General features: G+C 42.1%; 5 protein-coding genes across 8 annotated transcripts; 3 read left to right on the top strand and 2 right to left on the bottom strand.

Moving 5' to 3' along the window:
• The first annotated feature begins 3,796 nt into the window (after positions 1–3,796).
• LOC117556003 (kinesin-like protein KIF17) lies at positions 3,797–7,727 on the top strand. The gene is made up of 14 exons (XM_034231119.1): positions 3,797–3,808; positions 3,913–3,967; positions 4,055–4,113; positions 4,190–4,240; positions 4,365–4,496; positions 4,571–4,645; positions 4,732–4,814; positions 5,142–5,252; positions 5,445–5,573; positions 6,037–6,173; positions 6,739–6,950; positions 7,233–7,298; positions 7,391–7,502; positions 7,582–7,727. Exons 1-14 carry the CDS (start codon positions 3,797–3,799, stop codon positions 7,725–7,727), a joined length of 1,380 nt encoding a protein of 459 aa, XP_034087010.1.
• A 131-nt stretch (positions 7,728–7,858) lies between these two features.
• On the top strand, positions 7,859–9,720 carry LOC117555957. The gene is made up of 4 exons (XM_034231041.1): positions 7,859–8,184; positions 8,371–8,538; positions 9,349–9,499; positions 9,629–9,720. Exons 1-4 carry the CDS (start codon positions 8,152–8,154, stop codon positions 9,700–9,702), a joined length of 426 nt encoding a protein of 141 aa, XP_034086932.1. The 5' UTR covers positions 7,859–8,151; the 3' UTR covers positions 9,703–9,720.
• Positions 9,721–9,760: 40 nt separating this feature from the next.
• On the bottom strand, positions 9,761–11,185 carry slc35a4 (solute carrier family 35 member A4). Its single transcript, XM_034231040.1, has one exon. The coding sequence runs from the start codon at positions 11,118–11,120 to the stop codon at positions 10,143–10,145; it is 978 nt and encodes a 325-aa protein (XP_034086931.1). The 5' UTR covers positions 11,121–11,185; the 3' UTR covers positions 9,761–10,142.
• A 52-nt stretch (positions 11,186–11,237) lies between these two features.
• Positions 11,238–13,163, bottom strand: LOC117555959 (SLC35A4 upstream open reading frame protein). The gene is made up of 3 exons (XM_034231042.1): positions 12,923–13,163; positions 12,440–12,538; positions 11,238–11,864 (listed from the first exon to the last, which is right to left on the bottom strand). Exons 1-3 carry the CDS (start codon positions 12,935–12,937, stop codon positions 11,667–11,669), a joined length of 312 nt encoding a protein of 103 aa, XP_034086933.1. The 5' UTR covers positions 12,938–13,163; the 3' UTR covers positions 11,238–11,666.
• A 229-nt stretch (positions 13,164–13,392) lies between these two features.
• Positions 13,393–25,655, top strand: hmgxb3 (HMG box domain containing 3). Of its 4 annotated transcripts, none has more exons than XM_034231043.1 (21): positions 13,393–13,556; positions 14,120–14,272; positions 14,393–14,567; positions 15,073–15,564; positions 15,689–15,775; positions 15,938–16,072; positions 16,213–16,448; positions 16,974–17,086; positions 17,179–17,250; positions 18,365–18,447; positions 18,588–18,692; positions 18,799–18,939; positions 19,132–19,439; positions 19,550–19,677; positions 20,411–20,542; positions 20,650–20,834; positions 21,793–22,015; positions 22,368–22,501; positions 23,651–23,773; positions 23,923–24,132; positions 24,551–25,655. In XM_034231043.1, the coding sequence occupies exons 2-21, from the start codon at positions 14,133–14,135 to the stop codon at positions 25,139–25,141; spliced, it is 3,813 nt and encodes a 1,270-aa protein (XP_034086934.1). In that variant the 5' UTR covers positions 13,393–13,556; positions 14,120–14,132; the 3' UTR covers positions 25,142–25,655. The 4 variants fall into 4 exon arrangements, with proteins under 4 accessions (XP_034086934.1, XP_034086935.1, XP_034086938.1 ...); XM_034231044.1 differs by having other exon boundaries at positions 13,393–13,552; positions 24,551–25,141; XM_034231047.1 differs by having other exon boundaries at positions 16,977–17,086; positions 24,551–25,141.
• The last annotated feature ends 1,584 nt before the right edge of the window (positions 25,656–27,239 follow it).

Below are 27,239 nucleotides of genomic sequence, written 5' to 3'. Positions count from 1 at the left end.
TAATATTAAACAGTTGTGTAAGCTTTAGACCAGGGGTATTCAACTAAAATTCAACGAGGTCCAGTTAGAGAAAATTTCCCCATGCAAAGGTCCGGAACATCAAAATGTCTAACTTGCTTCATGAATTAGTGTGATAAATATTGAAGTGACCTGTAGCTTTATCAACGTCTGCATGTAATCAACAACTGACTGCCAATCAAATAAAGAAAGTACAATTCAAAAACAACAATATGTATTGTCTATTAACATTGAACTATACAGATATACAGTAAATACTGTGGATATGTGTAATGTTCCTCTCGGGCTGCATTTACAAATAAAATAGAGAAAATAAATAAAATAGCTTTTGAAAATATGTGCATCTTAAAAGTGCTTAATTTTAGATAAATAAAATAAAGTGTAGCAGCAGCTTGAGTTTCCATTTTTCTTTGTTAACCGTTTCACATCATGACTTAACAGTTTCAGCCGATTATAGAACAATATCAGTCTTTACACATCATAACAATTGAACAGATTTAAAGTTTATCTTTCTTTCCTTCTTATATTGCAGTCCTTCACTCACTTTTTTTTTATTCAGTGCGAGAATTGAGCTGGAGCTTGTCCTGCCAGGAGTTTGTAAATCTGGGCTGAAATGGTGTCAGGGCCATTCTCATACACATGCAGGTGCTCATTGGTTACAGTGATGCAAACACAGGTATGGTGAAAAAAGAGAGAACTATTCGAAGCAGAAAAAAAACTGCGTAATACCATCTGACAAAGGCCTGTGCTATAATGCTTCAATTAACTGTTCTTTATCATATACTCAGATCAATAGGGGACAGAGATGTTAAGTTATAAATCAAGGGTTTTTATAATTATTTACAGCAGGGGTGGGGAACCTTTTTCCTTTCAATTTTTACAACATCCTCAGAGAGGGCCGTACAAATGATTGAACTCAATCTCTGCTTAAAAAAACTAAAACCACAGCCCATTCATTTGGCCTTTCTTTCATGCTGTGCAAAGAAAAAGCAACCTCTTAATCCAGATATCTCACCATGACTCGCGCATGCATGCATGTGCACGGTTGTGGCATGACCACCAAAACAGAAAGATATGGACACAAGATGTGTGTAAATGTATTTAGTATCCTATCCATGATGTGAACATGACTTAAGTGGGGGGGGGGGGGGGGACCTAACCTCCTCTAGGGGGGTCCGGGGGAATGCTCCCCCGGGAATATTAAATATTGAACTTAAAAGCATCAATCTGGTGCACTTTGATAGCAACATGAAGAGATTTATGGATACATCTTTCAACACCCATATGAAACAGAACTGTAAGCAGATTTTTGTTTTTGGATATTTTACAAATCACTCCCCTTTTAAACTCTATTCTTGTTATTTTTAACAACTTTTTTGTTACTGTCAGATAGTATTTTATACCTGTTTTTCATTTAGTCTCATTGATAACTATAATGATCATATCAAGGTGTGCCTTAACCTCACTGAGCTGAGGTTATTTGAGCCTCTCAGGAGATAGCTCTCTTCCACTTGGTTGTAGAAAAGCTCTTTAAATTCGTTAGCATAGCTAGCTAACCAGATGCTAATAACAACAGATCGCCACTGTGCTTACAACTAAAGACACAGCCACGTAAACACTGTGGCATGTGTACTGCTCCTTATGGGTACTGCAATATTTGAAGGGCCGGAGCGGCGTTCCGGTGCTCTGTCAGCACTCCTTTCAGACGAGACATACCACGTGTAGACACGTTACGCTCGTGTTGTGTTCAAGGAACCTGTCCTTGGCCAGGAAAAACAGGTACTCGCTTGTTTAATTATTTTTGCGGTCTAGATTTCTTCTTCTTTTTTGAAGTGAGAAGTTGTCCATCAGTCGGACTGACGGACGGACTCCCCACCCCCCACCCCCAAAACGAAAACTCTTCGGTTCTCCACGAATTACACAAGTTACCCAAATCAGCGTTAAAAAAGCGGGAGGCGCCGAACAATCCCCTATTAATGTATTGATTATAGCTCCGGGTCCGTATAGGTCGGCGTCTGGGTCCGGATCCGGACCGCGGTCCGCCTGTTGCCGACCTCTGCTTTAGACTAATGAATGACACAGAATAAACTTTAAATGATTAGATGCAATGCTCCTGAATTTTCCACCATCGGTTTCTGGTATGACATTTCATGTTTCACCTTTCACCTGGTTTTAGACATTTTTTTCACAAACTCAAACATGTAGGCTGCTTCTCAGGTCGATTAAATGAAATCCTTGCTTCCCTCACTTGCGTCGTTTCCCTGCGTTTAGTCCCTCCCACCAGGGAAGCATGGAGGGACGAAAGGAAACCACGAGAAGCAGGGAAATGAGTTTTAAGAGCAATGGGACGTCCTTTCCTCCGGAGCGTCACGTGAAGCGACGTCCGTTTGTGATGACGCCGCACAGCTGTTCGTCTGACAGCAGCCAGCTCTGTCCCCGTTGTTTTCACAAACACCCCCGCCACACATTTACTGACACAAACATTTGTATCATCTGTTGTAGACCCCAATAAATAAAATAAGAACTCATTCTCAAAAAAGTAAACATAAACGCCATTCTTAAAATGTATAAACGAACAATAGTTTGATTCGAGTGCACAATAGAAATACAATAATTGAGAGAAGAAAAAGATATATTATCTATCAAAACCCAGTTAGATTAACATTCATTGGACTGCACACTTTGTTTGTTTGTTTGGATATGTAGCACATTAACATTTTAATAGCACTTAATGACTGACTGAATGGAAATGACAATAAATGAAAATGTAAAACGAAAAAAGCGATCATGAAAATGTTTCCAATAAATGAATAAAATGATTTTTGTCAACTTTGTTGTTCAGATATATCCCATATTTGTAACTAAATGATACATTAATTGAAACAAAACACGGTATAAACTGAGGAGTGACTCCCGTGAGGTTCATGTATTTTCTTCACTCCGCTGGGAAACTGCTCTCATGGCAAGAAGCATCAGATCAGTGCATGCGCTGCATCGTCCAATCAGTGAGCGATACACAGTAAGGGGGCGGGGCGAGTATCTGAGGATTTCATCGGAGGATGGTCTGGTGGTTCCTCGGTTATCGCTCCTCCATTATCGCTCCTCGCTCCTCGATCCTCGGTCCTCCGGCAGAAATAAGAGCCATGGGACGGTACTCAAGATGGCGCAGGCAAATCAACTTCCGGTGAGACCGAGGACCGAGGAGCGAGGAAATGAAAATAGTCGACCTGAGAAGCAGCCCTAGCCTACTATAAAAGGCATCGTTTTATGTTGAGTTCAAACAAATACTTTATTATTGGCTATTAGACTAAAATGTATAAATGACTTACAGGCCAATAATAAGTAGAGCTTTCGGGGGTCCAGATTGTATTGTTTTACTACACTCTAGAGGAGCTCAACCATAATCAGTTTGTTGAAAACCTAAAGCAAGAAAAATTGATTTTAAAATGTTTTAACTGCATTGTTGCCACCCGGGAACCTGGCAAACAATGATTTGCAAGAATAATTGATCTATAAAGCAATATGAATCAAAACATAAACGACCTCTACTAAAAATGCTCATTAATTAAAACTAATAACCACCTTGTAAAGGCTGGCGTATTATAAGGTGGCACTTCAATATTTTGTGGTGAATTTCTGTCCATCTGGGTAACTTCACCCTGAACACCCAGACCAGTGAAAGTGGATTCTGACTCATCAATATTTCAGTACAGTGTAACAAAAACCCAAGGGACCTGTTGGCTGTTGGACACAACGACACGGGATGGCAACTGTGAACATGAATGCAGCTGTAAGTATCTGCTTTTGACAACAACATTAGGGTGATTTAATAAACAAAAAGGTCAAGAATGGCTTGGTTCGAAACATTTGTGACCATTTTACGTGTTTCTCCAGATGTGTGAGGCAGCTGACACAGTGAGAGTGGGAGTTATACTCACTGCAGTCCCAGGTAAAGCTACGACAAATGTCATATTTATATTAGATCTACTGTTGGGGATTTGTGTTTGAATGTTATTTTTCTTTTTTTGGGGTAAAGACTCTATGGTTATATGTGAGGAAGGACATGGTTTGGAATACAAATCGCGGACGGATGAGGTAAAACATTTGAATCAGCTTCAACAACCATTTGCTTTTTAAAACCTCTAACTGTTGTTTTATGTTTTCCAATCAGGAAGTTAAGCCCTTCTCCTTCGACCAAGTTGTGACTGTGGACAACATACAGGTGATCTGATTTACACCAATGTCATTGAAATAATGCAGCTTTACTCCAATCAGTCGCTTTACAGCTTGTCCTCACCACATTTCTGGGATGTGTGGAAACTAAAAGTCTGAATATAAATCTTCAGAATTTCCACCCTGAGTTCCTGCAGCCTCTCACTGAGTCCATATCTGGTGGTTATAATGGAGCGCTGCTGATATGTGGAGGAGCTTCATTGGAGAATATGACCCCTCTGATTGACCACAGCATGATCAAACAGGTAGAGCAAAAAACAAAACTGCACCTAATATTGGCCGATTTGATGTTTTCTCACTCCTCCTAACTCTGTCTTAGGTCTTGACAGATCTGTTTAGTCGTGTGTTGTCACAAGTGAAAGAGGAGCTGTTCATCTCTGTGTCGTTCCTTCAGGTTTGTCCTTCTATTTAACAGCATCACCATAAATCATATTGGATGCAATAGAGTGAAAGATAACATCTGATGTCTGTCTCTGCCAGTTTTATCCAGACGGCAGTGCTGTGGATCTTCTGAGCCCCAACAGAGAGACTCTAAAACGTGTGGCACACCCCGTCCTTGGAAGGTGATTCCAGATGACTACTGATCAAGATAAACACAGAACACATAGTACACTTCACGCTTTTGGTATTGCTTCCATCTTTCACAGGTTTTAATTAAAGATCTAAATCCAAAAATACTAAATCTTTTCAAAACCTGTTTTAGTGATTACTTCGTCTTTTCCAAAAATAATCTATCCACCATACATGTAATTATATATTCATTTTGTTATTGCACAAGTGTGAGTGAAATAACTATCTTACGCTCATTTTGTAATTGTGTTTGTTGTTTATTTTCCATGTTCTTACACTTGTACATTTAACCTTTGAACATATTTGTCTTTTGTCCTCAGTCTAATAGGAGGTTTATGTGAGGTGTGTGTGTGTTCAGCAGAAGAAGCCTACACTCTGTATGAAACATGCAGGGACACACTGAGGGCCAATGCAGGCTCCATTTCCAGCAGGTAAAGCACAGGTTGAATACGTCTCAACCCATTAGTTAAATAGCTTTGAATGGATTATTCACAAAGGTGGATCCCTATCTAAATGTCCCATGAGTCATTGGATGGTCATGGAGCAGTTGGATGTTTATCTTCCTCATCAGGTTGTGGTTCATGGTATTGTCTCTACATGTTTGTGTTGCGTTCTTCCCTCAGATGTAGTTCCCTGTTCTCTGTAGCTGTTGAGTGGAAACTCCATCCAGAAGAGGTGGAGTCAGAGGTTTGCTGCAGCAGACTGCAGCTGTTCAGCCTGGCAGGAGGAGCGAGCAGGACGGACCTCAGAGGGTCAGTGGGCTATCAATTACATGGACCAGAGACACTTTAAATGATACTCAGCTTTGTCTAAATGTTTTTGAGATGTCCATAGTTGGTGATCATGATCAATTCAAGAGCTCGAAGAAAGTGGCAAAGCAAGTCATAATGAAGGACAACAAAAGAAAAAGCTGATTACATTATATACGATATATTGATTCATAGTCTCTGAATTCTATTCAGCTGCTCTTGTTTGAGCTTCCTGGTATTGTGCATGCTAGATCTTTGTCACACTGTCTTGGTTTACAGGGATGTATTAATAGAACAAATCCAATGTTAATGCATGACAAGTCAAAATATCTGCTGTGACAAAGCAATATTAATCAAGTAAAATCAACAATGTCATTTGTTTTCTATGTAAACAGAGTTACAATGGTCAATGTCACACAACACTTCTGCCATGAAAGTCCTCCTTGCATTAAACAAATATTTCCAGAGTCAGCCCACTGGTGAAGGTGGTGGAGGAAACCCAAAGTGAAGCCACAACTAGTGACAAGATCCTCCCCTCCCTCCTAAATGATGCGCTAACAGGAAACAGCAGGACGGTGCTCGTCTACTGTCTCCACCCTCAGGGTAAGTGCTGCTCTGGGGCCAACCCACCCATAATCAGAGGAGGAATCAGTACATTTACTCAAGTACTGTGCCTCAAGACAATTCTGAGACACTTTTACACTACTTACTTTTTAATTTGATGCTACTTTTTACTTTTACTCCACTACATTATCAGAAGGATACATTGTCGAACAACTCAATCTTTTATGACTATACTAGTTACTTTTCAGATTACATTTTAAACACCTATAATGTGTTTATAAAGTACAATGCATACAGTAAATAGGTCTTGCAGCCAGTTGCAATGTAATAATGCCTATTGCATACTACTGGATAAGATTTTAATATCAATTATATTCTAATGTTATAAAATATATTGATGTAACAACTAAATAATTAGTACTATACTTTTATACTTTAAATAAAATGTCCAGATTATTATGAACTTAATTAAGATTTTGAATACAGAATTATTATTTATTTATTTTCAGTTGTGCTATTAGTACTTTTACTGAAGTATCTCATCACTTCTTCCACCAATGCAATTCTCCGAGCATAGAAATAACTCTCTCTCTTTACCCATCAGGTGTTTTAGATGATGAAACCCCCTCCGCTTTAGCTTTGGCCCAGACAGTAAGAAGTTTGGTAACTAAGGCCTCTGTTAACCGCTGGTGTCCAAGGGCAACAGAGCAAATGATCAGAGACAGCATCGTGGATCAGAGAGCCGTCATGATGTCACAGGGGGAAAATGACATTCACAACACCATCAGGCTAGTTGAGCTGACCCAAAACCTGCAGGTAATACACAAGAGAAGCTTATAATAAAATGGGGCTTCTCACCTAGTTCATGGCTCAAATAATAATATTTAAATAAATAAAACTGTGTTTGGTATACACATTTTTTGATATTTCTTATACGTCTTTTATTTGAATTGTAATTGTTGTTGTGTAGTATATTTTAGTAAAACGCACATCATTTTACATACATATTCCTTTACTATTTCTTTATCCTTATATAAATATATTTATTGTAGATTAGGGACAACATTAACACAAACACATTTTGATGCTCACTGACAGATTGTGAAAGATCAGTCCTGGGAGAAGAGAAGGGAAGAGTCAAAGAAAAGAAAAGACAAAACACAGGTTCCTATTGTTTACATATCCCCACAAGTTTAACATATATTTATTAAGCAGATGATGTGTTCATAACTCAAAGTTTTGCATTCATTTGACAGAGTTGTCGAACCCTGAGTATCCATTTGCACAGCAGAGATAGTAGAGAGAGTACGAACAACATGAAACATTTACAAACCCAACTGAAACAAGAAATGGAAAAACATATCAGAGGTAATTTGCTGATTTATTAAAACAGTTTGTATATAAGATCATCGTTCATGTTTTTTATGTGTGTTTCTTAAATCCACAGAGGGTAAAGGGAATGTGGAGAAAGTGCAGAAGAGAGTAGCAAGTATCCAGCGGCTGAGGGAGGCTCTGAGAGAGGAGACACTGAAGAACGGGGCCTCGACTGAGAAATCTGACCTCTGTCAACAAGTAATGCATTCCATCCATTAAACATGATATTTTTCGCCTGCACTTCTGATTAGATTACATTACATTTCATTTAGCTGACGCTTTTATCCAAGCGACTTACAATGACCAATTACAGGGACATTCTCCCTGGAGTAACTAAGGGCTAAGTGCCTTACTCAAGGGCACACTAGTGGTGGTGTTCCTAACTCACAACCTTCCGATCTTCACCCCACCTCACTATCCATTAGACCACCACTATCCGACTATCCACTATAGATACATTGTTTACAAGGTTTTGTGAATAGAGCCTTAAACATATTAACACGATTTATATGTGCGAGATTTGGCAGCACACACTAATTTATTTTGCCAATTTGAGTCTGAGTTGGAGTACAGCAAAGCACAGGAACGGAGGACACAACTTAAAGAGGACCACGGGAGATTAATTCAGGAGGAGGTGGAGAAGATGGAGAGAGACTTGGCTCAGGAACAGCTACCGGTGAGATAATGAGATTCACTGCTGCTTAATATTATTCAGAGAGTGATCTATCTTGGCTGAGGATGCTGAGTCAGTTTAAATTAATGCAAGGCTGGATTTATTGTGGACAGGGTAAAACCACAGCATATGCAACTTAATGCTGTTATTCCCCTGCATTTTGTATGGTTTCATCCATTCCTCCGGTAGACAGAAGGCCCCCAGAGAGAGCTGCTGGTGCTGAGCGGAGAGAGGAGGGTCCTGGTGCTGCAGATGGAGGCCCTGCGCGACGAGGCCCAGCAGGCTGAGACCGACCTGCAGAATCTATATCAGAAACACCAAACAGAGCTGCACTGTCTCAGAGAAGAGAGCCTGCAGGTGGGGGTCTGTTGTTTCAGTGAGAGAACACTGAGTCAACCAATGTCAGTTTCATTTCACGAGTAGCCTACTAGTTTAACCAGTGTTTTATTACCTAGATTATATAGGGGATTCTCAAACAAAGGCCTGATGTGTATTATACCGCTTATGGTATGAGCGGTATTAAGTAGCCTACGTTGAGATCTTAAGAATTGTGTAGTTTGTACACATTTTTGTTAAGTAGCTCACAAATTATTTAAAGGTCGCCTATTATGCAAAATGCACTTTTTGATGTCTCTTATACATAAATATGTGTCCCCCGTGTGTCAGGAGACTCACAATGTGTCTGAAAATAAAACCCTCTCTCTTTTCCTCCTTACCGACATCTCTAAAAACGGAGCTGATCCAGATTTGCTGCGGTCATGACGACATTACTCACTTAATAGAAACAATGCGCTACCTGTTTTGGAAGTAATATGGTCTGTGTTTACATTAGCAAGCATCGCTAACACTCAGAGCTAACGCTGTACTGGAAAGAGTATGTGTAAAAAAAGTCCGGTAATATATGCCTAAAAATAGTATAATAGTGAAATCAGTGAAAAACACAGAAAAGACAAATTATTTATTTTCTGAGCAATCTTGCCTGTAAACCTTTATGGTAGTGTTTCACTTTTTGGTTAACTCCTATGTTCCCTACGGATAAGAAAAAGTCGATTTATAGGATTTAGGTGTCCAGGTGGTTTTTACTTAAATCTATTATTAAAGATATATATAAAAAATATCCAATATAGTAGCATACGTTCTTATGTTAACTTTCTGACTGCTCTGCAGGTGTTCAGAGTGTTTCGTCAGGTGTGTGAGGAGCAGAGGAGGATGTCTGAGGACAGGTACCGGAGCGTGCTGCTGGAGGCGGTGCAGGACGCCGTCTACCTGTCGGCCCAGAACCAGCAGCTGCAGGCGGACAACAGACAGCTCCGTAAAGGTCAGTGTGTGTAGGACTACCTGCTGTTTTATTATAGATAGAATTACCCCAACATCACTCTCATAAAATGTGTCAGAATACCAAGACATTGTTTCCCACCACCATTCAAAATATATTTTTCTTTTACAGCACTCGGAGAGTTAAAGGATACTCTAGCTGTGCGAGGTGGTCCTACTGCTGAACTGTCATCACAACTGCAATAAATATATGAATTAAATGTCTTTGAATCTGTGTGCTATATGAAATTGGAAAAATACATCATTTGTTGAAACAATGTTATTTATTAACACACTTTATAACACCAGACATTATCTTTGACAGTGTTCTGGCCAGAGAACGAAATACAAATAGACATAGCAGCACTCTTCAGAAATGTTGAACTGAAGATATTATACCCCAAACTTGCATTATTATTTCAATGGACTTACATCGGTATGACATGATACATTTTAAAATATGATACAAACTGTGGAATAAGAGCTCAGCTGAAATACATGTTCACTTATTTGGTTTATGGTTATGTGTTGGATTCTGGATTTCAGAAGGCAGATAGATATAAGGCAGAAAACAAATCCCATCTGAAAAACTAGCAGGTACAGGTGGACTGTCATGAGTTCAATGAGCCTCGTGGTTCAGTTATTTACTATCTGTAGTAAAGGTAAGCTGCCAGTCCAATCATAGAAACAGGTAGGAGGAAGAAAGGCGTGAGCTGCAGCCCTAACATGGCCCAAGACAGCAGAGCATTCACCAGCATGGAGCAGGAAATGACGAACAGTCTGGTGATCCCGCTGCCGTGCTTCAGCACCACAGACATGAGGAGACCGTTGGCTGCCTGCCCCGCTATAATAACCCAAACCACCCCCGAGTATCCCTCCAGAAAGCTCTTCTCCCCTGTTATAAAGAAGAAGGAGGAGAGCCCGTTAATGGCCACACCGAACACATAGAGGTAGATATTCTGCAGGCTGAGGGGCAGCTTCTGGCTCTTCAGGACCCTCTCTGTGTAAACTGCTGCCAGCCCTGAAACACAGCAGTACACCAGCACAAGGAAAAGCCCCCAAGCTGTGATATGAATCATGGGACCTTCCTCCGCTTCAACCCTCCTGAGGTCTCCTAGATCCAGACTGCTGTAGCTGTGGCACACCCCTGCGCACATGAGAAGCCCCAGAGCTAACCACTGAGAAGGACGGAGCTTCTTGCCCAGGCAGAAGGAGTACAGCAGGGCGGTGGAGGCAATTTTCAGGTTAGAAAGGACCTGGTATGAGCTTGGGTCCATGTAGGCCTGCATGAGAACCACTAGGTTGTTGTTGAGGGCGTAGAGGAGGGCAGGGACTGCGTAGGGGGCCACACGGAGGAGAGGTGGAGGAGCTTGTAAGGCGGATGTACCCTCGGTTAGAACAAGAGAGGCCAGAGAAACCAGGAGTTTGGATAATTCAATCATAAAAACACATGATGATGGGTTGAAAGGGACTTGACCATCCACCTTGGTGAGGGTGATGAGTGGGGCATGAGAGCCATAGATAAGGACCATCAGCCCAAAGAGGACCCCCCACAGAACCCTTTTCACCCACTGTCTCCTGATCCTTGCTGGGGATCTGGTCCCAATATTCTGGACCGCAATCATCCTTTATGACTCAAAATAAACTCTTAACAAATCTGAATACTAGCTATAGTGCAACAAAATGAAAATAGCTATAATTCTCAACCATTTCAATTTCTATTACAAAATACTTAGAATCTCTTTGTTTTGTAATACTTTGTGTATATATTTTAAACTGAACAATAAGGGTGTAGCAGACACGTGGAGGAATTACTGCATGTTTTGCACATGACCAATTTAAATTCTAACATGCCTAGATAACTGCTCCAGGCAGCAGACCTTTTTTATAATCTGATGGACCAAGCACTCTTGAAATACATAGTCCTCCATTTTGTGCTAACATCAAACATACACAAGCTGAAACTAAATGGCAGTAATTAACTGAACCTGAAACAAAATGCTAATAAAAACTGCAGTCTTTTGCTTTGAGTCCCCAATACAATTCCAGTTATGTCATTATATTCATAGTCAAGTTTACTTGAAGGCTGATCCGTCACAAGGCTCTGTCAAGGCAGCAGCTGCATCTCTTTTTCTTGTTATTTCACTGACCAAACTAACAGTCAGCCCAAATTATTTTGGTCCTTTCTTCAAGCTGTTGATATAGTCTTTCACCGTCCGTTCAATGTTGGGCACTGGATAGTTCTGTGCCGCGTATATACCAGTGGCTGTACCCACTAGTAGTCCCAGGAAGGCAGAGGAACGTAGCTTGGCCACCGCATAGCCGGCCAGAAAGCCCTTCAGAAATGGTGATCCCAACACTGAGCCTCCCTACAAGTGGAAGAAAATATTAGCATCAGAAATGCCATACAGAATATTTAAAACATTGATGAGTAGGCTACAAGTAGGGGAATTCATTAAGCACAATAAAAAGGTATATGGTCAAAGATAGCTATACAAAAGAATCACAAGGGGATATTTAAGGAAGTCATAAGACAAAACGAATCAAATAAACTCAATGCTTTTTAACTGCATTAACACAAAAGGTGAATGAGGGGCTAACAACCAGCTCACAAAAAGGCAAACTTGTATTTATTAACCATGGGAATTAAATTCACCATCGACTAAATATTTTTAAATGGTGTGGTCGCATTTAAGATAAGATGGACCTTTGTTGATCCCCGTAGGGAAATGCAGGTGTTATAGCAGCAACATAATACAAGAGAAACACAGGCAGTACACAGAGATATGAAGATAATAATAAAAAAAGAGAGAATTAACAAAAATAGTTAAACTCTGATCAGGTGAATTTACATATACAGATATGTGAGCAAGGCTAAATATACATTTAACTGTTCAGGTACCAGTGTGGGTGGACGTCGTTCAGTGCAGGTTATTTATCTCACCTGAGGGATTCCTAGAGTCACTTCGTTCTCCACTCGCCTCTGGATTTCCTCCAACTGACTTTTGAGCCGCGTCAGATCTTTCAACTGTTTCAGGGGATCCTAAAATAAAATGCATCACAATTGTATAAGAAAACAGTGTAACAAATACAATTGAAAGTTAATGTAACTGAGGATAACTAACGTTGGTGTAAAACTGAGCCTATAGTTATGGTTGCTGGCATATAACGCATGCAAACTTCTGTAACAAAACTGTTCCTTTTGTCGAAGTTTGATGGTTAGCTACCGTTAATGGCTACCTAATTTATAACCGGCTCAATGATAGATTAAGTTAATTTACAAGCGACCATCATCCTTGAAATGTAATTTCACACCGCCGATTACTGCTGAAAATAACATGTTTCTCGCCCTTCTCTTGTAGATGCAGTCACCTAAAGAAACACTTTAAAATAATACATTTGAAGCAAGAACACAGAACTCACTCACCTTGTCACCCGCCATTTTTGCTCATTAGGGTGATCAGTGATCGACTCATAGACCTGGGACACTCTAGGTTCGACTAGTTTGGTCTGGGTTAAAGTGTCTGTAGGTTTGTGTCATTTTTGTATTGGCAATTTGGGCTTTTAGGACATAGGACGGCGCCGCTGGTAGTTAGAAACCTATGATTTAAGCAGTTGATAGAGACATATAACCCGAAAACACTACCGCCTACGACTCTGAGGAAAACGGCTGAGCTTTCATCCAATCACAAAGGCGCATCGAAGTAACGAGCCAATCACAGCATAGAAGGGCGGGACTTGAGGAAAAACCGGTAGGGGGGGAATAACGCCAATTGGACCATCATGGGACGCACAAATTACTTTCACGTGTTAAAAACGTCTTCCGTGATTGGCCCGCAGCTGTTTATTGTGGCATTTGATTGGTTGAGGACCATAGCAACAAATCGCCATGTTTTTTACAAGTCGATGAGAAACGAAAAATACTTAACAGACATTTATGTATCGCCAATACTTAATGTAATATAAAGTAAAGCCTGATGTTGGAATTACTTACCTTCAGGACAATGCCTGACTGTGTCGGCGACTTCTAAAGGAGTTTGTAGAGCTCCGAGCCATCGTAGGTAAGGCTTCAATAAGAAGGCATTTCATTGGCTAACTCGCTGGCTGTGCATGCAGTATAAGCACACGCCATTAAACCCACTTTTAAGCAGGGAAGGACCATTGATTTTAACATGTTAGTACTCTGTTTAGACTCTCTCAGAGCCTCATGCATGACCCGATTTGATTTTTTACCAAGACACCGTTGTGCTATATTTTCTCTGCATGAAGTACCAGCCCGTAGTTATTCTCTACCACTGTGTGTGGCTTTTATTAGACACAGGATCTATCTTTTCCCCTGACTCATCAGCTGAGATATTCAACTATAATAAACTCCAGTAATTCAGTGCTGTCATTTAGTTGCAGAGGAGTGATGCTGCACAATCATGTCTCAGTTGAAACATTTTAGGGTCTACAAAGTAGGGCGTTAGCATATATGAAATGCATATTATTATGCAAAGCAATATGTATTTAATAAACATTACTTCAGCCAAAATGCATGCAGTCTGATAAAACTCTTAAGTTTTGTGAATGTTTAAACATGAACAACCAACTAATCTCATACTGTTTTCTACTTGGCCCTTAGCTTTTTGGAGTTCATGGAGAAAGTGGAGGTGTTTGAGGTTGTGAAAGTGACTGAGGAGGTGGAGAGCTTCTACAGCAAAATAAAGATGACAACCCTAAAAAAGAGGAAAAACAAAGGTCATGAAGACAGTGTTGAGAAATCTAAGAAACCCAGGTAATGTCCATACTAGCTCAAATGACTTTCACACACAGATTCTACAATATCTTGGAAAAGAGAGAAATGACTCCTACATTTGCTTGTTCTGATTGTACTTGTACTCTGTCTGTCTCTTAGGTCTGCCTTTCTTCTATACTTCTTTGATGTTCATCAGATTATGCAACAGGAAATCCCTAATCTACCACAGTCAGAGATTAACAAAAGAATCAGTGAGAGCTGGAAAAGGCTCAGCGTTTCTGAGAAAGGTTACTATCTGGAGAAGGCCAAGTCTGAGAAGGAGGGCATAGATACAGTAAGCTACTTCCTCAACTGTTTTACATAATCAATACTGTACTGAGTGTCCATTAGGCCTTTAATTTCATCAAATAAAAGGCCAAATAACACTAACCATTTTCGAGCTGTATAAAATATATATTCTTTCCATGGTCAAATATTCCTACTGCTTTTATTTGATGTTTACTGATCACCTATCGGTAAACAAGTGCAACTCTAACTTAAAAGTATAGCAGCCATTGATCATCTTTATTTTCAAAAAGTGCAAAACAAGTTGCTGGAAAGTCTATAATAACTGATTTGATAGCTGATTTTATTACTGATAGTATAACTGATTTAATTTGTAATAAACACATTTGACTTGTGCAAGCTAAACTAGTGTTGGAATGAAGTGGCCCGTTTAAATGAAGTACCACAGCAGAGATAAAACAGCTTTTTCCTGCTAATATAGTGCTGTCTTATATATCGCCAAGTGATTCTCTGGACAGCCATGAACAATATTCTTTATTCTGCTTTTCCCTCAGTCGTCTCCCAGTCCCTCCAAAGACTTGCCAGGCTTCCGCAAAATCCTCCCCAGAGGCAGTTACTTTCTCCTGTCTAAAGGCGGCTCCTCAAATCAGCAGCTGGGCTCTCAGGCAGAGGTGAGCGCAGGGTCTCTGGACCCTCATGTGGAGGGAACTCTCACCCAGGAGCCCCAGCCCACACCTCTTGTGTTGGCCGGTGAGGTGGAGCTTTGTGAGCACGCCATTGTTGTCGACAACATTGCAGAGGAAACGGAAGTATCGTCTAATCCCTCCGACACCCGAGGGATCCCACCCTCCTCTTCTTCCTCTGTTTCATGCCAAGCTCTGGCCTCCACAGACGAACACGTCTCCCAGGTCTCTGCTGGCCTCTCAGCAAACAGGGTCACGCTGAAAGGAAATGAGACAACAGTTGCTGCTAGTGGTTACAGTGGGGCCATGGTGCAGCAGGTACAGGGGGAAACTACCCCGATGGTCGCCATCATACCCTTCCAGGTGAGACTTAAATGTCCTTCTACCAATTAGCTAAATGAGCTTAATTTATTAAAGAATTATTAGGGCTTTTAATCACAGAAAAGTGATTTTACTAATGCACTGAAGTGATTTGTCCATCACACAGAACCTGCTAGAGCCCAAATCTTTGCCAAGTGTTGGCTCCGTGGGCCCAGTGAACAGAGACCCAAGTGCCAATCCTTGCTATAAAATGGTAAGCACCCTCATTATTCATCAATCTTATAAATGTCATTACTGAAATTGGCAAGCACAGTGTCTACATGAAGAATATCATTATTTAGGATTAAAGTAATTGGGTGCTATAATGTAGCAGTAACAGCTGAGATACATCAACTTGTTTTCCTCCCATTTTCAGTCTTTAAAGACATACACCCGGAGAGGGAGAGGAAGGTGTCTAAATCCTGGATGTTCATTTGTGTATGTCACCCGCCACAAACCACCCGCGTGCCCTGAATGTGGGAGCCACTTGGGGGGGAAATGGATACCTCCTGTAAGTGTAAAGCAATGTCTGCACAGAGTTGGGATGTTCAATCTTTATGTATAGGAACATCCACGAGTCGTACAAAGATTCATCCTCAACTTTTGACCTATAGTTCCGGTTAATTAACTTTGCCTGCGTTTCTATGTCAGGCAAAAGCGAAAGAAGCTGCGTCCGAGCAACTCCTACCGAGAGGTCGTACCAAAACTAATGCAAGCTGCCAGCCCACGCCTTCCCCTGCTCAGGAGGGGAATGCTGATTTGGGAAAAACAAACTCCACTGGGAGAAAAAGAGGAAGGCAAGTCAAACGGTGCTCCCGAAAGCAGCGTGCAGTTCCAGCTGTGAGGCCAGCAGAGGGCAGCAGCACCAAGGAGCAGGAACAAACAAAGTAAGCACCTATGAAGTGTGTGAGGATTGGGTTTAAAACTGTGCTATCCACCATTTGCAGATAGGTGCTTTTGAGCTTTAGTGCACAAACCTAGGCTTGGTATCATCACAACACAATTATCTTGGCCAAAATGATTTAGGATAATGATATCATAGCAATATATAAACTATGAACTTAAATTAATTGCACTCATGTTTGTGTGTGTGTGGTGTTGGGTGAGGGTGATAAAGAAACAAAAATCAACAGGTGCTTGATTGATTACCATAACATTATCACTTGTTTATTATTAACATTTCAGTATTGTATATAATAAGAAAGTGACAGTCTATACCGGTATATTCACACTCATGTGTGATAAAAGGTTATTTATTGTTGTTTATTTGTAATGCTGAACTGTGTAAAAGCGGAATTTAAACCTTTAGCTAACAAGAAAATATGGATTGAAAAAGGTTATAATGTTATTGCAGCTGTTCACATTTTCAAAAGTGTGTATCTCATTTGATGTTCTTTCCATCTGTCACTGAGCAGACGGATGAAAGAGGGTCTTCAGGGAGCGACAGTCCAAGGTCACGACAGAAGCAGTGCCCCTGTTCAAAAGAGGCCTGTTAGACCCATCCTTCCTGCCTTCTGTAACACAGGTAAGATAAAACATACCACACTAAGGCTGTATCTCTCTGTGTGTTAAATCAGATTTTAACATTTAGATGTTCATATTGTCTTGTGTTTCCAGGCCAGGCTTTGTTCCAGATCATGACCGTCCCGTCTGACAAAGAGAGTGCAAACAACAATAAATCATCCTCTGGTACCGTAGCTCATTTGATTATGTTTGTAACAGCCTATACTTAACATAATACATGTTTTGATGCTCAGTTAGGCTGGGCCCATCAGGTGGATCAAGTATGCTCAAAGATAAGCCAGCTCCTGCATTTTCTGCGTAGGCTCAGGGTTCATGGAGTGGATAAATGTATCATGTTAATGTTCTACAGGGCAGCAATTGAGTCTATTATTCGTTATGGCATCACAACATGGTTTGGTAACTTGTCAGCTAAATCTAAATCACAACTCCAGAGCTTGATAAAAAGGGCTGGGAAAATAATTGGCATGCTTCCACCATCCTCTCTTCAGGAGATATTTGAGGAGATGGTGAGGAAGCAAGGCCGTAAAATCACATGCGACCCCAAACACATCCTGTATAGAGAGTTTGAGTTGCTTGCGGCAGAAGGTATAGATTACCAAACTGTAAATTGAACAGGTATAAGTTTTCCTTTGTTCCGCTGTCAATCAAGCTGCTGAACAGTCAGAAACAATTGTGATTATGCTGTGTTAGGAGTTGTTGGGAGGTGCAATGTTTACAGTGTAGTTTGTGCAATCGAGAAGGTTAAATAGGAGAAGTGCATTATGTGTAAATAGGTATGGACACAATAGGGATATGTGCAATTTGACGGACACTATGCATAGGTGCAATAGGGAAAGTGCAATATGGATTTGTGTATGAATACAGTAGGGAAGGTGCAATATTTGATTTATGTAAAAATACAATAGGGAAAAGTGCAATATTTGATTATGTATGAATGCAATAGGGATATGTGCAATAGGGAAAGTGCTGTACCTGTATGTTTCTTGTTTGTTTCTTTGCCATGTGATATGTGATCTCTGTTCTGTATCTATGACTGATTGACCTGAATGTTTTATGTGTATCATCTCGATGCCTAAGACAAATTTCTCCTAAGGGAGACAATAAAGCTCTATCTTATCTTATAATACATGTTTGGGGTTTGGATACAGCTTATGTTCAATCAGTGCTTGTTATTGGCATGTATTTTTATCATACACATAAAAAATTGATATGCATTTAAAAATGATTGCACTTTCTGAGGTCTCTGCTCTTAGCTGATGTGGTCTTTGTCCAACCACAGGGCCTCGAGAGGGTTTCTCAGGTCTCAAACCCAGCACTTTGAAGCAGCTCGGCCAGACAGTCCCGACAACTGCAGCCAAACAGGTACACACACACACACACACACACACACACACACACACACACACACACACACACACACACTGAGAAACATCCACATAAATACAACAGAAAAAGATGCAGATTTGGTCCATTACCCCCACTTTCTTTATGTCTTTCTATAGGATTCTTCTGTCCCAGAAGATGGAAGCCAGCCTATGTGTTCATTGGTTGATGGAAGAATGAACTTCCTGTCTTTCCTGCCTTTCAAACACTCCGTTTCTAACTTGGTCAGTATCCCTCTCTTCTCTATGCCTTTTTTTTCACTTACAATAAATGTTGTTTCATATTTTCCTTGATTTGTAGGTAAATCTTGCTGTTTTTCTATTCTTTTAGGATTTGGGACTGTCTACGTCACGAGGAAGGGGTCGGTGTAAGAACCCGTCCTGTGACTATATGTATAAGAACAGACACAAACCCGCAGTGTGCCCTAAGTGTGGCTGTGAGCTGACCCAGAAGAACGCCAAGGGAGCAAAGGTGAAAGCTTACTTCCTTCAGAAACTTCTCAACAACTTTCCAGCTGAATCCAGAACCCTTCAACGTCGTTATGTGCCCCGGAGCAGTTTTCAATCCATGAATTAGTTTCTCTTTCTCATTGTTTAAGCAGATTTTTCATATCAATACTCTTGTATTTCATCGTAATGTGGATTTGTTCTCCCACTCCCTCAGTCTGAGAGCCTGCTCGATCCGTACCAGGCCCTCAGTCCTGCTCAGAGGGACGTCCAGCGCCAAAACACCCTGCAGTTACTGCACCGATCCCTGCAGATTCCTGAGAGCGAGACTGAGCTTCAGGAAACGTTGAACCTCATCCAGGAGCTCAACAGTCTTCAGATCGTCTTGGTTCAACCGAGTGTCCAGGAGCACGAGGGCAGCGCGGAGACGGAGACGCTGGTGGAGTCCGGGTGGCCTCAGTTCTACGAATCAGAAGCTACTCACTGTGGCCTGTGTCACTACCCTCTCTTTAAAGGAGGTCAGAGGTCAGAGGACTGCTGTATTCTTACTGTCCTACTTCTGGTTTCAGTATCGGTACGTTGTGTCGATATCCTGTTCTCTAATGCATCCCTATGTGTGTGCTGTTCCATGGCAGTACTGTGGCAGGACAGGAGGACTGCTTGCTGCTCACTGAGACTCTGATCCAGACGGTCACTCTTCAGCTCAAGGTGTGTCTCAACGTCCAGTGTCTGGCTCTGCACAGCTTCACCGACCTGCATCCAGGTAAACCCCACTACCTACCACAACTTGTACATTGTTAAGTTTCAAACACAACAGATCGAGTTATGTGTGTACTTTTGGGAATTATGGATATCTCTTTTACGTTACATGTTACTTGTTGGACGCTTTTATCCAAAGCTACGAGAAATCTCTTCTCGTAGTTTCCAAAAAACACACTGATTGTTTCAAGGTGGAGGCTTCTGTATGTGAAGAGGAACTTTCTGTTGCTTAGTACAAGAAACAATTAGTATTAGCTGCAGCTTAGCAAGGTTTAGTTGTATTTGTGTGCAAAAAACCAAAGCTACACACCACAATATTTCTCATGTATTTGTGGGCAAAGTCACGGCTCATCCTGATGACGATTTATTTAGAACTGTGGTTTGGCGCTTTTTTTTCTGATCTAAGGTAGGCACCAAATAGCCAAATAGTCCAGTGACAGTCGCTCATAGAAATACCAACGTATAGGTAAACTCTGTTACAAGTAATAGTCCACAATTCAGAATGTGACACAAGTAAAAGTACAAAAGTATTACCATCAAAATGTACTTAAAGTAACAAAAGTAAAAGTACTCATTCTGCAGTTTGGCCCATTTCAGAAAAATATATAGTATATGATTTTTATTGTAGGTATTGATGTATTAATATGATTATCACAGCTGGTAAAAGTGTATTTTTTATTTTTATTTTGGTTTGGCCTGTTTCTAGCCAAATTCAAATGTTGATTTTTTTGTGTCAGGTTTGTTCAACGTTGGGAACAGACTGCTTGTTAGTATCGACCTGTTTCTGAAGATCCGGGACCTTATCAAACTGGGCCAGCCCCCCCCCCAGGCAGCCAGGACCCTCCTCGACCACAACCCCAATCACCCTGGTACGGTTTAATTTCCGTCTTGTATTTTGATCCTTTGTGATCTTTTATCTTCTGTTTTTAAAGTAGGTTTTCTATGAATCTCATTGTGTCTCCCTCTTTTGCATCAGTCCATTCTCTGAGTGCAGAGGAGTTCTCTCAGATTCTGGAGTTTCTCCTGAGTGGCTACTGGGCCTTTGAGAGCCTGACCGTGCGCGACTATAACGACATGATCTGCGGCATTTGTGGCGTTGCTCCCAAACTGGAGATTGCGCAGCGACACACAACAAACGTACTGGAGCTGAAGAATGTGGAGGTGAGAGGTTAATGCAACAACATTGATATGTAAATAAAGCACAAAATACTTATACAAGGTTAGTATTAAAGGTCCCCTATATTATACTGTTTTACATCAATATATTATCGGTCTCAGATATATACAAAACATGTCTCTGAAGTGTTTAGCTCCAAATACCAAACGGATCATTGTAGCATCCCATAAACCCCTCTGTTTCAGCCCTGTTTCAAAAGTGCTGATTCTGTGTCTGTTACTTTAGATGAAAATAAGGAGCCCCTCCCCACTCCCCTCTGAGAGATCTTCTTCTTCTTTCGTGTAACGTTAGAGGTCCAACTCGGTGTCGTGTAGCCATGCCCGCATCTCTGGTCCTAGGTCGAAGAGGCTGGCTTCCGAGGGTGGTCTATATAAGGGGCAGATGGGGATTATATGGACAGCAGTCTGCTCAGGGTCACCGCACTCGCATGCCACACTGTCCGCCAAGCCCCACGTCTTCATCGATGTTTTAAAGCGACCGACCCCAGTTCGTAGACGGTTCAGAGTGGTCCACTGCCGGCGCGGTAGGTCGTCTCCTCCAATGGCGCCATCTCCTGGGTCCCAGATGTAACGGCTCTGAGAGATATTTGGTTAAAAAGAACACAATGGTGCTCTAGGAGGAGATTCAGGTGATAAGGGGGGGTTGGTGATTGGCTAATGGTTACACAAGCCAAAAAATCGTTATGACATCATGAAGTGGCCAAAATCTGATCAGCTCATTTTCAGACAGGTTTTTATATAAATGGATCCGGACAAAAAGTGAGCGAATATAATAATTCAGAATCTCTTCACACAGAGGGGGACACATGGTTATGTATGAAAGACATGAAAAAGTGAATTTTGCACAATAGGTGACCTTTAAACATTGTGTCTTCCACATACTGTAAAACCTAAAGAAAGTAAGCCTGTAGCTTCTGTAGTGACCTCTTCACTCTGCCTTCAGTTTACCTGGCCGGAGTGTTCGGTCTCAGACGAGGTGCACGTGGACGACTTCTGGTTGACCATGGAAAGTGAGGCTATCGAGCAAGCCACTTTCCCCACTGACATCCCAATCACACGGGTGGATGCTTCCATCATCGCCCCCTTTATCCCCCCCCTCATGAGGAGTCCCACTGTCATCAACACGGAGAAGGACAAAGTGCTGCCAGACACGCAGCAGCCCTCAGGTACCTCGTTCTATTAAACCACCAGTCAGTTTCATCAACTATGCTATTATGGAGTCTGAAAGGAAAGAGAAAAAGAGTTTTCTTTATATCATGATGTGTCATCTTTTGCAATGGCTTCATGGAGAATGGGATTACACAAGATGATTACATTCAGTGTGATTATGTGCTTTGTGTGTTACGAATATATAATAGTATAATGATGCAAATGTCATGCAGGGTGTTCCAGTTTCGACGTATTCAATGTTAGTGTTACGTGTTAAGATGTTCTTCCATGCGGTACAGATGTATATTGTTTGATGATTACTATTCTAACCTAACTAGTGTCTACTGTCTATAACCTCACCTGTTTCAGGAGATCCTTCAGCTTTGGTGCGTCTCATTCATGACGGTCAGCTGAGACTCGACAAGATTGAAGATCACAGTGAGGACGAGCTGAGAACAATACTGAGCAGCTGCAGGGCGAGCATCACCCCGGGTTCCACTAAGGTAGGTGTGTGTGTGTGTGTGTGTGTGTGTGTGTGTGTGTGTGTGTGTGTGTGTGTGTGTGTGTGTGTGTGTGTGTGTGTGTGTGTGTGTGTGTGTGTGTGTGTGTGTGTGTGTGTGTGTGTGTGTGTGTGTGTGTGTGTGTGTGTGTGTGTGTGTGTGTGTGTTGTGTGTGTGTGTGTGTGTGTGTGTGTGTGTGTGTGTGTGTGTGTGTGTGTGTGTGTGTGTGTGTGTGTGTGTGTGTGTGTGTGTGTGTGTGTGTGACCAAATGCCTAGAATACCAATAGATTCACTAATATGTGATATATTCCTGGCCTGAGCAACAGGAAATGCCCCCCCCCCCCCTGTGGGCTGGCAAGAAGTGCTTTGTGTAAGGGTATTTCTTTATTTATGTGTCTGTGTTTGTGTTGTTTTAAAGGTCCCATGTCATGGCCATTTCCACTGATCATAATTCCATTGTTGAGGTCTACTAGAATAGATTTATACTGTGCAATTTTCCAAACTCACATTGGTTTCGCATACAGCATCTCTGTAAAGTATGTGTATTCAGCAGTATTCACTCTCTCCACTAAATGTAAAAACAATAAGTGTGGCTTGATATTGAGTAAGAAAAAGGTTGATAAACGCTGTGAGAATGGCTCTGCAGAGAGAATGGGTCTTGCAGAGAGAATTTCGCCGCGATCTCAACTGTCTGTTATCAGCCTGCAGCCAGGGAGGAGAAATCAGAAGAGCTGCCTGCCTGTGTGTGTGTGAGGAAGTCCGTGGATTGGTCAGTTTGGACCAATCAGCGGGGGCTTAACGTAACGGCTCCGCGGACGTAACTTAACGGCTCCACGGATTGGTCCATTTCGTTCCGGGTACGGTTGACATCATGCGTACCCGGAAGAATCAAATGGACAATGACGTATCTCCAACGAGGCGTTTTAGGGAGGTATTTTCTGTGTTAGAGTTTTACTCGCTACAGGGTGTACTTTGAGGGTTTTGACTCTGCACACCATTTACATGCATAAAAACCTTCATAACACACAAGGGGATGGGTAATAACCAGAAAAGCATGACATGGGACCTTTAACTTGGTTTTCTCTGGTGCACTCACATGGGTGTGGGGGGTGGTCTTAATAAAAGCCTCTTCTCTGTCTCCCTCTGTATCAGGATGAGCTGCTGGCCTCTCTGATCTCCTTATACACACTCGTTCAAAGTGGCCTCTCCACGGCCCCGCAGCCCCCCCCTCCACACCTCACGGCTGGGAAGCTGTCCAAGCTCTGCCCCCATAAGGTAAAAACAGCAGCTATGTCACTCTTCAAAGAGAATCTGTAATGCATGAAAAACAAAAATCTGTTTGATAATCCCAATGAAAGGTGAAACTGAACTGTCTCTGTGTGTTTGTTAACTTGTTGGCTCAATCATTGTCTTTCTGTCTCCAGGTGGTGTGCGGCTCTAAGTGTTTGGTCAGAGGAGAGACGGCTCGAGACCACGTCGACCTGCTGCTGTCGTCCCGCTTCTGGCCCCCGGTCTACGTCAGTGACTGCGCCCGCCAGGTGGCGCTGTGTGCCGACATGCAGTACCCGGAGCAGGCCACCCAGATGTGGGGCAGGAACCAAGGCTGCTTCTCTGACCCTTTCGAAAAGCCCGAGGTCAGTGATTTAAATAAAATCCAATGATCTATCAAGGAAAAAATGGTGCTTGATAAAAATAAAAAGTAAAAATGTAAGGCCCAATCATAGAAATGAGAGATTCACATCCTTTGAAGATTGGCTTTAAAATGTTAATTTTTGTGCTAATATAAAAATAGCCCAGATGTTCCTGTATTAACAAACATTAGCCATATAAAACAGAAATCGTAAAAAAGAGTCCTTCAGAGTAATTCAGCTTTGGTAAAAGGAGGTTTCAATCTTGTTTTCTGAATGTTGGTGTTTGCCTTAGCTTTTATTACACACTATACTAACTCACATCATATTAAATCACAGTCATTAACTGGATGTCTCATCTTTACCGTATGAATATATATTTGATAAAAGCGCAAAGTGAGTTGACAACCTCTCCCCTCTTTAGTTTGTGTCGTGTGCAGAGCTTCAGGAGCAGCCGTACAGCGCTGACCTGTCGTTGGCAGCAGAGAACCAGCAGGTCCACCCCATCACTAAATCATCTTGTTGCTGGTTGGTTCACCCCCCCGGAGCAGCTCTCCCTTCAGAGCACCACTCGATGTCCCTCTGCAGAGACCTGGAGCCCTACGCCGGCCTGGTGGCTGCGCTGGAGGAGGAGGAGGAGGAGGAGGGGGAGGAGGAGGGGGGCGGGGGCGGGGCAGAACAGAACGAGCAGACGGACAAAGCTGAGAACGGCTCCTCAGAGGACTGTTACTCAGCAAACCGTGCACTGCGGCAACCTGTGGTTTTTACCAACACTGCATACTACTACCTTTACAACCGTCTGGTAGATTTCCTCACCAGCAGAGACATTGTGAGCGAGCAGATCAACCAGGTGGTGAAGGCCTGCCAGCCGGGGGAGGTGGTGATCAGGGACGCTCTGTACAGACTGGGAGTGGCACAGATCGACACAGAGAAGGAGGAAGATGAAGCGATTGGGGCGGAGGTGCAGACACAGGAGGAAGGGACAGAGACATGTGAGGTGGTGCTTAATGAATAGAAATGTTCAGGATGGACGGTTAAGATGCAAGGCAAAGAGACGGAATGAAGGTAAAGATGGCTGCATGTAGACATGAGGAGAGAAGAAAGTGCTACCAGAAGGATTCAAGAGTTTGGAAGTGACACTGAGCTAACCATCATTTGATGTGGAGAGACTCTTATCCTAGCCTGTACAATCTGCTTCACATTATTTGACTGATATGAGGATTATGGGTGACTATAGATGTGGTTTGACTTTTGCTCAAATGGAAATCCGAAGTATAGACTGTTATACTAAAATAATGCAATTACAGTTTACGAGGTCATATTCCTAACTTGATCTAACTACAGTGACACTGTGTGAGAGTCAGTATATGTCAACATGATGGAGACTGAAAGTCAAAATGATTTTTTTAAGTGACTAAAAGAATTTAACAATACTAGTATTTTTTTGCCGAAAGTGAAGTGAAAGTATGATTTAAGGTGACTGAAAGAATGTAAGAAGGATTGAAATCGCTCTGCTAAGCGTAATTGTATTTATTTCCCTTTGATTGATTGATTGATTGAAAAGTTTATTAACAGCTTGTATATTGGGTACAGTACAGTACAGCTCAAAACATACAATTGTTAAGGGGATGCAGACCAGAGAAAGACTTTCGTCTTGTTTACATCAGGGTCCCCCATTTCCAATTCATCATTTGACGTCCAGAGACATTTTACACGCTTACCTGAGTTACCTCTCTCCAGCCACTTGTTGCCTTATGAAAGCTTTAGCGCAAGTTCAATAAGGAAGACCTAACACGAGTCACTTACACGTCACTCTATGTCTCCCTTCCCCCCTCATTAAATACGAGGGCATCATCCCTCAGCAGCCAATCGCTGCACATGCTAAATTCCTTAAATGCCTGCTCTTCCTCCCTGTCAGTTGTCATTGCAGATGATCACACGCAATGGTAGTTGCAATACAATACTCCTTCTCGTGAGAAAACCCGTAAGAAACAACTAGCTCAAGATGTCCAACTCGGACAATTCGGAACACGAACCTTCTCTGGAAGTCTCCGATCCCGGTTCGGCTCCCCACAGCGGCTTATCAACAGAGGCAGACTTCCTCATCGCCCGGCTCCTGCAGCAAGGCTTTCCCACAGCCCCAGGCCTCACTCTCTCTCAGCTGCGAGAGCTCGCGGACCAGGTCTCCAGCGTAGCTCCCCAGTCCGGGGCAGCAGCTCCAGCCAGCTCCCCAGAGAGCAGGACGAGGCCGCAGCCGCGGAGGTAAAAAAAGGGCAGGAAGTCGAGCCCTCCAGGATCACGTCCCCCTCCAAAAATCCACCCCTTCTCAGGCTCGCCAGGCAGGGAGTGTCACACCCATTATGGAGAGTAGCGCGGCTGGCTCCCTGCAATCCCTGGCTAGCTCCATGATAGCTATCGATGCTCGCCTCCAGGCTCTGGAAGACTCCGCCACAGGAGCATCAACTTCCGTTGCACTCAGGTACTAGTTTTAACGAAACATTTTGCACTCACCCTTACACAGGGTTGGGTTGTAACGGAATACATGTAACGGTGTTACGTAATCAGAAGAAAAAGGAAAAAAATCAGTATATTCAGCTGGTGTTACATTTGAAAAACGAGTAATCTGAGTGCAGTTACTTTCGTAAACCTGAAGTGAATACTTATTGGAATTATTGGTGGAAAGTTTCCTCACAATATGTAATATTCATTACCGGCAGAACCGTGTGCACACTGCACAGCGCTGCAGCGTATCTGCGAGCGAGAGAATGAGATGTAGCGTGTCCGTGAGGCCCCGCCCCGCACGCAGATGAGAGAGAGTTCTCTTTCAAAACATATTGGAAGGTAGAAACGGAGATGTTTAGATAAAACGTGGAAGATAACGTTTATGTAGCATATATTTATTGTCGAAATGACGACATTTATAACGGGATCAAATCTAACTGAATGGCCTGCTGCTGCCGAATGCATGGGGCAAGTAACTGGGAAAAGTTTTAAAAGTTATTACATCGTTTCAGATAATAAATAATAATGATAATACATTCTATTTAGGGGCGCCTTTCAAAGCACCCAAGGACACCTTACAATGCATAAACTTTTCCAAGGAAAGGTTTTAA

Source organism: Gymnodraco acuticeps, unplaced genomic scaffold, assembly GCF_902827175.1.
Source record: "Gymnodraco acuticeps unplaced genomic scaffold, fGymAcu1.1, whole genome shotgun sequence".
NCBI lineage: Eukaryota > Metazoa > Chordata > Actinopteri > Perciformes > Bathydraconidae > Gymnodraco > Gymnodraco acuticeps.
Note: the sequence above shows the minus strand (reverse complement) of the source record. Positions and strands in the feature narration are given on the sequence as shown.

Excerpts from the sequence above, each read along its gene's own strand:
- LOC117556003 (XM_034231119.1), top strand. Across the intron at positions 4,497-4,570 it reads ACCACAGCATGATCAAACAG|GTCTTGACAGATCTGTTTAG; the intron begins GTAGAGCAAAAA and ends ACTCTGTCTTAG. Across the intron at positions 6,951-7,232 it reads AGCTGACCCAAAACCTGCAG|ATTGTGAAAGATCAGTCCTG; the intron begins GTAATACACAAG and ends GCTCACTGACAG.
- LOC117555957 (XM_034231041.1), top strand. The coding sequence starts at position 8,152 with ATGGAGAGAGACTTGGCTCAGGAACAGCTACCG. Across the intron at positions 8,539-9,348 it reads TCAGAGAAGAGAGCCTGCAG|GTGTTCAGAGTGTTTCGTCA; the intron begins GTGGGGGTCTGT and ends ACTGCTCTGCAG. Across the intron at positions 9,500-9,628 it reads CAACAGACAGCTCCGTAAAG|CACTCGGAGAGTTAAAGGAT; the intron begins GTCAGTGTGTGT and ends TTTCTTTTACAG.
- slc35a4 (XM_034231040.1), bottom strand. The coding sequence starts at position 11,120 with ATGATTGCGGTCCAGAATATTGGGACCAGATCCCCAGCAAGGATCAGG.
- LOC117555959 (XM_034231042.1), bottom strand. Across the intron at positions 11,865-12,439 it reads TGACTCTAGGAATCCCTCAG|GGAGGCTCAGTGTTGGGATC; the intron begins GTGAGATAAATA and ends TTCCACTTGTAG.
- hmgxb3 (XM_034231043.1), top strand. The coding sequence starts at position 14,133 with ATGGAGAAAGTGGAGGTGTTTGAGGTTGTGAAAGTGACTGAGGAGGTG. Across the intron at positions 18,940-19,131 it reads AGAACGCCAAGGGAGCAAAG|TCTGAGAGCCTGCTCGATCC; the intron begins GTGAAAGCTTAC and ends CCACTCCCTCAG. Across the intron at positions 22,016-22,367 it reads AGACACGCAGCAGCCCTCAG|GAGATCCTTCAGCTTTGGTG; the intron begins GTACCTCGTTCT and ends CACCTGTTTCAG.